This window comes from Brachyhypopomus gauderio, chromosome 5 (genome assembly GCF_052324685.1).
Source record: "Brachyhypopomus gauderio isolate BG-103 chromosome 5, BGAUD_0.2, whole genome shotgun sequence".
NCBI lineage: Eukaryota > Metazoa > Chordata > Actinopteri > Gymnotiformes > Hypopomidae > Brachyhypopomus > Brachyhypopomus gauderio.
Genome location: NC_135215.1, coordinates 33,480,827 through 33,491,903, shown reverse-complemented (window position 1 = coordinate 33,491,903; position 11,077 = coordinate 33,480,827). Strand labels below are relative to the sequence as shown.

The 11,077-nt window shown below is 40.1% G+C and overlaps 1 protein-coding gene across 4 annotated transcripts; it reads left to right on the top strand.

Annotated features, from left to right (window-relative positions):
- The first annotated feature begins 212 nt into the window (after positions 1-212).
- On the top strand, positions 213-4,904 carry asb15a (ankyrin repeat and SOCS box containing 15a). Of its 4 annotated transcripts, none has more exons than XM_077004605.1 (10): positions 213-289; positions 1,783-1,879; positions 1,989-2,026; positions 2,130-2,195; positions 2,456-2,614; positions 2,725-2,970; positions 3,083-3,254; positions 3,331-3,976; positions 4,097-4,250; positions 4,381-4,904. In XM_077004605.1, the coding sequence occupies exons 2-10, from the start codon at positions 1,788-1,790 to the stop codon at positions 4,554-4,556; spliced, it is 1,749 nt and encodes a 582-aa protein (XP_076860720.1). In that variant the 5' UTR covers positions 213-289; positions 1,783-1,787; the 3' UTR covers positions 4,557-4,904. The 4 variants fall into 4 exon arrangements, with proteins under 4 accessions (XP_076860720.1, XP_076860718.1, XP_076860721.1 ...); XM_077004603.1 differs by having other exon boundaries at positions 2,130-2,261; XM_077004606.1 differs by having other exon boundaries at positions 2,130-2,261; positions 3,439-3,976; positions 4,381-4,902.
- Positions 4,905-11,077: the final 6,173 nt, after the last annotated feature.

Here is an 11,077-nt window from a genome sequence, read left to right as displayed (position 1 = left end):
ATCAAACTCTTAAACAGTTTGACAGTGCAATTTGCTGTCCCAGCAATGACATTTCATAATATTTCCATGGGTTTTTCATTGTTAGCATTATCAAATAAATGTGGAAGCCAGAAAACCATGCACCTCATTTTAATGTCATGTATGGATATCCAAGAGCAGATGACAGCTGAAAATAGATATGTGCTCAGAGGGGGGGGGGGGGGGGGGGGGTCTGTAGCAATTCAGACAGGGCACACCTAAACCAAGCTAGTACGAGACCTGCGATTTTACTGGAAATATATTGCAAAAGGTGAGACTAGTGCCTGTATTTGTGAATGAATGGGACCTAAATTAATTAATTGGGACACATTTGGGGCTCATATTGCATGTTCACGGTGTGTTTAGCATTTTCATTTATTGATTTGAAATTTTGAAGGTCTGTTATTTTGGCCAAAATGTATATATTTATGGAGTTTTATTTAAAACATTGTTAATATATTGTAACCATGAGCCCCCATTAAGTAATATTTCACAAGCTATTTTATTAATTAATATCTTGCCCAGTTTGGTAAATGTAATATCTGTAAAATCTTAATTTGAGCGAAACATATCCTTATTTAAAAACAGCTGTAGTATTATTAAAAAAAACAGGTAAATCAGGCTTTATTTAAATATATTTACATCCATAATAAATTTCTGCATGGACAAAATATATGTATTTGTTCAAATACTTCATAGAACTATTTATTTATTACAAAAGCTCTGCAAACAAGAAACACAATTGTGCTCCCCTATGAACCAAGTTAATACATGTTCAGTGTCTGAAACTGAACATGAAGCTCTGAACTGAAGCTCTACTGTCAGCATGCAGAGACTGTAGAAACAGTTATTTATAGGAAGGCTATAAATGTAGTTCAGTTAAATGCCTATACAGTAAAGTGCACATTCACTATGAAGATAGGACAATAACATATAAGTGTTTAAACAACAATAATAATTTAGGTTATGTTTAGTGTCTTGTATTTAAGGTTGCTTTAGAAACCATAATAGACAAAAGGAAAAAAAAAAACATCACCATCATTATAAATTCAAATTGCAGTAAGGTCATCAAATAGAGTGAGAAAACACATAAAAGTATTAGAGAAGAAAAAAGTTTTAAACCATGATTTCAACAGTCTAAGAGATTTGTGGTAAAATGTTCCAAAGTTTCAGGGATATGATACTAAAATGTATTCACCTTATTAATATTCAGTCCGAATTTTGGGACAGCTAAGAGTCAAGTTCCAGAAGATGGGATAGTATGAACAGAGGTTCCTAATGAAGACGCTTGATTAAATAGAGCAATAGAGCAGAGAAATTCCATGTAGGGCTTTATCAGTGAACAGGAGTGAATAGTAAGTACAATTGCAGTTTTATTGGAGCTCTATTTCAGAAAAGTAGAGTGGATCAAATGTTTGATGAACATAATGAAAGGATAAAGGATAATAGGGCGAGGTCTGGAAGAGTTGAAGCAAATACTCTGATGGCAAATGATAGTGAACAAACATGAAGAGTCTAATCCTTTGGAAATGCCTTTGTCAGATATACATTTCCCAAATACATAAATGTCAGATTTATGGTTCCTAAACTCAACAAACAGAAGAAATATCAGTAATATAGAAAATATATACCAGACATTGCAATAGATCACTCAATATTCAACTTAAGATATGTGTTTTAGGTAATCCCTACATTTAATGGTTTGCTACTTCATGCATCCATGCAAAACCTATTGAACAAAATATTTTCATTCATCCCATATAGTAGTAATGGATACTACAGATGATGAAGATGACCAGCTTCTTGCCTATGCTATCCAACTCAGCATTCAGCAGACTTCCAGCAAGGATTTCCCAGCAAGGTGTGATGCAAAAAAAAAAAAGAAAAAAAAAAGAAAGAAGATCCTCTTTTATTGCTGATATCAGTACATCATTGTTTATAGTTTCCCTTGTTTCATCCTGAAACCTTAGTGTGGAAAATCAAAAGATTTTGGATGCAATCAAAAGAGGTACAGTTTACAGTGAAGCTGTGAACATTTATGAATGTACTGCAAATCGCATACCTCATATCTAACCAAACGGATGTAAACAGTCACTTCTTGTCATTTCTAGGTGACTTGTTTACACTTGAGGAGATGTTGGACTACCCAGCTGCATTTACCGAAGTGGATGATCAAGGTTGGTGCCCTCTTCACAGGGCATCAGTGCAACAGTCTGTCCAGGTGTTGGAGATGGTCCTATATGGTGAGCACAGTAACAGTGGTAGGCAAGCAGTCACTGGTAAAGCGGGTGATTAAAGGCAGCAATAACTATGAACCAGCAACTTCTTTTGCATTCAGAGTAACACATTCATATTGCAGCTCAGATTTAAGGGTTTGTGAGCTTACAGAGGTCAGGGTAGCTTATTTGTAATGGCTAGTCAGTAATTTCCTTGACAGCTTCTTACAGGTTAAGCCTTGATGAGGAAACAACAGATGGGGAGACCCCTTTGACTCTGGCTACTCAAGCAGGACTAGTAGAGATTGTTCAGACTTTGCTGGCGCATGGAGCCTCTCCTCACAGAACCAATCGCAAGAATGAGTCTCCCTTACTACTGGGTATTCTTACTCTGCATTTCATTAACAGCCAATCACAAATGTTTAAAAGAGGTCCAGTAGCTCTCCACCCTTTCAGCAATGTAACAGCATTTTTGTTTGTTCTGTTGTAGCTGTAAGAACAGATGCATATGATATTGCATTGGCACTTTTAAGGCGAGGTGCCCTGGTGAACCAAGTCTGTCTAAAGAGGTGGACAGCCATGCACGAGGCTGCTAAAGTGGGCTGCATTGATGTCTTGAAGCTTCTGCTACAGCATGGAGGCGAGGTCTCAGTGACAGACCAGTCTGGGGTGACTCCAATGGGCGTTGCTGCAGAGTTTGCCCAGGCAGAAGTGCTCGATATCCTCATTCATAATGGTGAGACTGAAACTACACCTACGGAAAGAACCAGTGCACATTAGTCAGGAGCCACAATGCTGCATTTAAAACTATTATCTAATGACAGAAGTGTTTTCTTTCACATCAATAGGTGGTGATGTAAATGCTCAGGCACCCAATGGCGACAGTGTCCTTTACGATGCTGCCGGGGCTGGTAATCCTGACTGTATTGATCTTCTCCTTCAAAATGGGGCCAACCCAAACATTGCCAACCTCTCCTCACAGCTTCCTATCCACCGAGCAGCTTTTGACGGGCACTACCTGTGAGTACAGGAGAGAAGCAATTTCACATTACGTGTCACTTTCTTTTGCCCCTATATGCAACTTATTATTTTGTAGATATGAGGACACAAGGTGTTCGAAGGCATGTTACATGGTAATGATTTTATTTGGAAGGACCATAATCTTGAGAAGAAAACAAATCAGATGGTTAAACTTTACACCTAGGGCACTGAGGATGCTAATCCCTGTGACTACCAGAAGAGCGTTGCGTCTCTCTGGCCAGAGCCCAGTACACTCTGCTGCAGATGGAGGACATATCCAATGTCTCACGCTTCTACTGGACAAAGGTTTTGATGTTAATGCACTTCTAGAGCAGCATATATCTGAGAATTATAGTGATATGAGGAAGACCGCCTTGTTCTTTGCTGTCTCCAATGGAGATGTGACATGCACGGAGTTGCTACTCAGTGCTGGGGCGAAACCTGACCTGGACCCTCTGAGTTCTCTCCTAGTAGCAGTGAGAGCTGGGAGGTATGAGATTGTTAAGCTGCTACTGGCCAAGCAAGCAGATATGAACTCCTACTTCACAGTGGTCAGTGATACAGTCTTCCCAACAGCACTGCAGTATTGCCTCAAAGATGAGATGATGATGCGGATGGTACTTAATAGCAGCTATGATGCAGACAAATGCTTCAGCTGTCATCACGACTCAACAGGGAGCAACCGTAGTCATCGCTCTGACACCCCAAATGAAAAGATCCCGGTATGTTTATCATAGTTTTAAGTAAAGTTTCATTTGTAACAACTGATATGGGTATGCTGATATGAAGGATATTTTTTAAATGATTAAATAGTCATTCTTGCCTTCTTGTGTTTTGTGTAGTTTTGTGACTTCATCAGCGTGTCGTGGCTGGTGCAGTATGCAGGCAGAACTGTGCGGGTTCTTCTGGACTATGTTGGCTATGTTCCTCTCTGCTCTAAGCTGAAGATGGTTCTGGAAAAGCACAAAGAATGGCCAGAAATTTCTGACATTTTAGGTGAATAACAAGAACCATTTTAGCACCTAGTTTAATGGTGTAGATGTCATTTTAAATTTATATGCTACCCAGAAGGGCATAAAACAAAATCTGTAGTTCCCCTTTTTTGTATGCATGTGTACTTTGGTAGGAAACCCTCGCTTGCTGAAACATATGTGCCGGCTGGTGATCAGGAGACACATGACTCCAAAGAGGCTGGGTGACCCGGGCATCTTCAGCTCAGCTCCCTTTCCACCTGGACTTAAGAACTACCTGATGTATAAGGAATATGATCTATATGGCAGGAACATGTATATGGATGAATGAACATTTTCCCTGCAAGTAAAACAACCTAAAAGAACAAGCTGTGTGGATGTTTTATGACTGAGAGCTATTTTAAGTGTTTAGCAATGAAATAGATTTTAAACTCTAAACTGTATTAATTTGGAACTTATTTTGCAGCCAATGGAATTGTAATGGAATTTGTCACTTAAAAAAACAAACGCAAGTATAATTTTACAAACTGTCTTAAAGGTGAAAGTGTATGAAAGGACCATGCATTGAAAGCGTTGTTTTTGGTGCTATTTCTGAAGATTGACCATAGTGACCATATGGAAATTTGGATAATTCAATGGAATCAAATTGTTTTGCTGTTTGGCATGTACTGTAAATCTTTTTACACATCAAAAGATTCTCCTGTTGTTTGTGCTGCATGCAGGAAAACACCTCAGTCTGTTTCAACATAGAATAGTAATGCCATATCCAACAGTAACTTAATCAAATATGCAATGTCTCTTGTTGGAGAAAGATTTCTGATCTGAGATCAGCATTTTACTCTTGGGTTTTAAATATCAACAAAAATCAATCCATAGGATTGACATTTGACTCAGAATTATTTTTGCATTTATCATTGACTCAGAGCAAGTGCGTGATTTGTTCTCTGATTGAGCTGGCCCATTTGCAGCCCTTACTCTGACAATGTGACTATTTATCCATTGTATAGCCCATTTTCCACTAGACATAACTGTGGCCAGTATACTCAAAGATAAGAGATCTCATAATTAACATCAAGGGCCTTTCATATTAGAAAAAGACCATTAATTCAGGACAAAATTCTTCTATCTTTTAGCTCCATTTTACAGTAATTTATTTGCAAATGTAATTGAAATAATTTATCTAAGATCTAAGTTTCCCAGAGGTATAACTAGATGATAACATGATTTTATACAAAATGAATGCAAACATTTTCAGAAATCAGTTGTTGGCCACAAATAAATACGCTCAGTGTCTATTAGAACCCACCTTTCTCAACCATAAAGGCAGTAATATTGACAGATCTCTTAATCTGCTTTAGCAACCTCAAAAATTAGATTGTAAACTTTTAGGCACAGATATGAAACATTCATTTCTGTGCTAGGTTCAGTTCCCCCACACAAGCTCTAAGAGATGCTATCAGGATTTTGGTATGAGAGCCATATGCACATAACATTACAATTATGAATAATTTGGAGTAACAGTGAGAAGTTAAATATGTAAGAGGTTGTATGACCTCTTAGAGATAATTATGTTTTTTTTTTTTACTCAGTTGTGAGTGGTTCTTCAAGACCTAAGCATAGAATTAGTTACTCAGTTACTTCCCACATTTGGTCAGATGCCAACATAAACTGGCACATAAACTCGAGTACACCCGTATGGCCGGCAGCCACAAATGACCAAGCTACCAAAAATTGAAGCAGGAGTAGACACCGGTCCCATTTCTCTTTCCATCACAGGTTAGTTACTGTTATTAGCTAACCTATCTTTAAAACTTTGCCCCCGAACAATGGACTTTTGTATTTATTTACAAACTATAATCTGTCATACATACTCTAGATACCTTTCGGAGTGTTTTGTATCGTGACCTGACCATGATTAATGTTAGACGTGTGTTTGTCCGCTGTGATGTCTTGACCTACATTCCACCTAGACGTGATGGCCATTTGCCTGGAGCAGCACCAAGAAAGTGTGGACGAAAGTGAAATTAATCTGAATCTTGAATCGGATTGAAGTTCATAATCAAACTCTGAAATTGAGTGTGTTCGACAGAGGCAAGGCTAATGGACTGCGTTAGGCAAGTTCTTAATATGATTTCGCCCACCTTCGCAGTGTCAGTAAGAACACTGGAGAATGCATGTGGTGATATTCATATGCTTTAATCACACTCCCAGCACAGCATATCAGGTCCACAGTAATCACGATGCTCATGGATCTGTCTAACAGGCGAGCAGGAAAGATAGTGTAGAGAAGTGTGTAACGTATGGTCTGCAACGAATAGCAGATGACATGCATTAATATAATCGTACAACAGTTAACAGTAATTACCCTAACCCTAGGCTACTGGCCATAGAAATGTGGATGAAGAGTTGGCTTCACCTATCCATGGATCGAGAAGGTGGGTGGCAGGCAAGCAAAAAGAGAGCAAAATGCTAGTCTGGCAACCAGCAACCAGACTATTGAATTGTTGTTTATGTTTCATGTAAAATTACTTGGATTCGTTTAAATCACAGTTTTACAAAGCTTGTTTCAAGCAAGTATTGTTTTGTGCTTGACTTTTTTGATTTTATCTTTGTTTTATAGCCTGTTTTCAGGAAAATTGTACAAATTTTATTCTTGATTTATGTGCTTGTGTTGACATTTTGTTATTTTCACGATTATTAATATTCATGTTTTTGTTGACATTTCATGATGTTTCTGAATAAAACATTGTATTTATTGAATTTTATGGACTCAACAAGATCAAGCAACAATTTGTAAGATTAGAACAGATTATTGGGGAAAGAATTTTGATCTGGGCCACATATGGCACAGAAATGGGCCAGTTGTACATGTGGCTGTGTTAAGGGCCAGTTCTGGTATTAAGTGCAGCTGAGATGCAGCCCTGTTATGGCTGTAGACTCGTTGAGTTCTGGCAAACCGCATCTGCCCTTATTTGTGCCATCATTCCATGTGGTATGTGGTCCGCAAGTAAATGCCGGAGTGGGCCACTTTTTCAGCCCGGGAGTTTCATGCCCAAATCCGGCCCAAACTAGAGATTTTTTTTTGGTGCTATTTTTTTGGTGAAAATAATTTTTCCCTCCCAATCGGCCCAAACTAGAGATTGACATGAGCTGTCCCATCGGGAAACCTCCTGAATCTCCCGATTAGCCACTCCGGCTCTGCTCAATAACTCCAGCCTCTGGCGTGTCAGCAGCGTATGTACAGGGGGAGCAGCGGCCTTTACAACATCGGCGCCCCCAAATTTATTCTTAAATTTGCCCCCTAGAAGGACTGTTGGAGTGACCTGTTGATCATCCTCGTCATCCTGCATCTTCGGCAACAATATCAGTCAGGTGACTGGCCTAAGATACACTATGTCCTTTATCTGGACTTCTGCTGTCCTCACTCGATCATCAGATCATCGGGAAAGACTCTCACGACTTGTCCTATCTGCCAACTTGACTGAGGCAACCAACATCACAGTCTCTCAGATTGCAATGTTGTCAGCTAGGCTCTGCCATTTCCCTCTAGTCTGCACCCCAAGCAGGTAGTTGTTCATGTAGGCTGACCAGAATTTATCGGCCAACAGCTGGGAATGTCTCCATCTCTTGATCCCGATGCACTCTGACTCGGGATAAACTACCTGAGGTAAAGAGCTGTCTGGCCGCCCCATAAGGGTTATGGGATCAGGGTCTGAACAGTCTGAAGAAGCATGATCTGCTGCAGTTCAAACTGAGCATCAGAATGGGGAAGATAGGTGATTTAAGTGACTTTGAACGTTGCATGGTTGTGCGGGCTGGTCTGAATATTTCAGAAACTGCTGATCTACTGGGATTTACACGCACATCTATCTCTAGGATTGACAAAAAATGGTCCGAAAAAGAAAATACTCAGTGAGTGGTGGTTCTGTGGACGCAAATGCCTTGTTGATGCCAGAGGTCAGAGGAGAATAGCCAGACTAGTTAGAGCAGATAGAACGGCAATAGTAACTCAAATAACAAGTCGTTACAACCGTCAAACCTTAAGGTGGATGGGCTACGGGTGCTATTCCTGTCAGCTAAGAACAGGAAACTGAAGCTACAATTCGCACAGGCTCACCAAAATTGGACAACAGAAGATTGGAAAAATGTTGCCTGGACTGATGTCTCGATTTCTGCTACGAAATTCTGATAGTAGGGTCAGAATTTAGTGTCAACAATACAACAATGAGTTCACTATACTCGAATGGCATCAATAGGCACCAGATCTCAATCCAATAGAGCACCTTTGGGATGTGGTTGAATGGGAGATTCGCATCATGGATGTGCAGCTGACAAATATGCAGCAACTGCGTGATGCTATCATGTCAATATGGACCAGACTCTGAGGAATTTTTCCAGTGTTTTGTTGAATCTATGCCACAAAAGACTAAAGCCGTTCTGAAGGCAAAAGGGGGTCCCAACCTGGTACTAGCAAGGTGTACCTAATAAAGTGGCTGGTGACTATATGAGAATGTTAATGAAGTGTGGAGCCACATTGTTATGTGAGTCACACAACAATATAAACATATCATCTTTACATCTTACTTAGATCTTCCTTTACATGTTGACCTTTTCAAAAGTGCTTCCCTAAATCATGTGGAAGGAAACAAACTCAAGATTGCAACTGCAATAACTCTTACGTTTACAGACCTTGTCTGTAATCAACACTGTGCCCGGGATTGGAGAATGCAGTTTGACTTGGACCAGAGGCTTATATTCCCACCTGAGATTGTTACAGCTAATCTCAGGCTAGATCTGGTCCTATGGTCAACCTCGCAGAAGTCTGTTTTCATTGTGGAGTTAACTGTACCCTGGGAAGGTGCAGTTGGTGAAGCATATGAGCGGAAAAGTCTGAAGAACTCCGACTTAACAGCAGACGCCGAACAACGCAGGTGGCGTGCCCAGGTACTTCCGGTCGAGGTTGGCTGTAGAGGGTTTGCTGCCACATCTACAACCAAACTGCTTAAGGAAATGAGATAATGGGGAAATGGGACAAGCCTTCCAACAAGCTGTCAAGTCACTATCAGAAGTGGCTGAACGGAGCAGCAACTGGATCTGGTTGAAAAGAAAGGACTGCCACTGGGCTGCAAGATGACCACCGAGGGGTAAAAGCAGAGGGGGGCAAATCTGGGACGCCAGATGTTGCCGTTGAGCCCTCTGGAGGTGTCGTGGGCCTTTCAACGAAACACCAAAGAAGGAGGGTGCCCACCTGAAGACCCCTGTGAAGTGATTACCCCTCAAGCCCTAACCCCTCACCAAGTGCTGATTATTTAAGGGATTGTACCACCTAGTCCTATGAGCTAAACCAATTCAGGTAAGTATTGCATATTTACTGTTGTTCATGTAATTATTGCATATTTAGACTGTTATTCGGGTACAAATTGCATATTTAGACTGTTATTCAGGTAAGAATTGTATCTCCAATATTTTTGGTAAGTATCATATCTTAAGACGGTTAAGATGGTTATTTAGGTAGCTGGCTTATGTATTCAGATCTGTATTGTGTATATTAAGTGTATATAGGAGTTGTAAAGTTACTCACCAGGAGATGGTGGACGGCAGTAATTGTGCTCCATAGCATTAGTGTTCGGCTCGGTTAGCACAGCTTCCAGACCCTGCTCGTCTCTCTCCCGTGGCAGCTTCAGTGTTCAAACCGAGAGTACTTGCCCTCTCGTAAGGTGTCAGACAATCTTCATGTCGACTTCCAAAATTATTCCAGGCGAATCGGGATGGAACTGATCCCTTCTTTAGTCTGGCTCTGCTTCCTCCCTCTTTCACATACATCTCCTCCAACCTGAAGGCTACACAGGTATGTACTGTGGGCCTTTCAACGAAACACCAAAGAAGTAGGGTGCCCACCTGAAGACCTGTGAAGCAATTCCCCCTCAAGCCCTAAACCCTCACAACCCACTGCAAGTGCTGATTATTTAAGGGATTGTACTACCTAGTCCTATGAGCTAAACCATTTACTTTTGATTCTAAATCAGTTATACATATATAACATGCTTACTGTTGCTCAAAATGAATTAAAGTAGTTTTTACATGCAGTCCCAATGTCTTCTCAAGGGAAAAGAGAATTTACCTTCCACTTCCATTGCTCTGCTACCTGCATTTGAATTGATAATTATATATTGTGCTCTTAAACATATGTAAAATGATTCATTGATATCTAACAATTTCAGCATACAATATCTGAGTAACGTGCAAAATTATTTTCAACATTTATCTCAATTTTGGCCTTGCACAAAGCATATACAGTGGGTTGCAAAAGTATTCATACCCCTTGAACTTTTCCATATTTTGTCACATTACAACCACAAACATAAATATATTTCACTGGAATTTAATGTGAAAGACCAACACAAAGTGGTATACAATTGTGAAGTGGAAGGAAAATTATACATGAATCAACATTTTTTTTTACAAATAAAAAACTGAAAAGTGCGATGTGCAAAATTATTCAGCCCCCCTGAGTCAATACTTTGTGGAGCCACCTTTTGCTGCAATTACAGCTGCAAGTCTTTTAGGGTATGTCTCCACCAGCTTTGCACATCTAGTGACTGAAATTCTTGCCCATTCCTCCTTGCAAAACAGCTCAAGCTCAGTCAGATTGGATGGAGAGCGTTTGTGAACAGCAGTTTTGAGATCTTGCCACAAATTCTCAATTGGGTTTAGGTCTGGACTTTGACTGGGCCATTCTAACACATGAATATTCTTTTTTTTAAACCACTTCATTGTAGCTCTGGCTTTATGTTTAGGGTCATTGTCCTGCTGGAAGGTGAACCTCCGCCCCAGTCTCAAATCTTTTGCTGA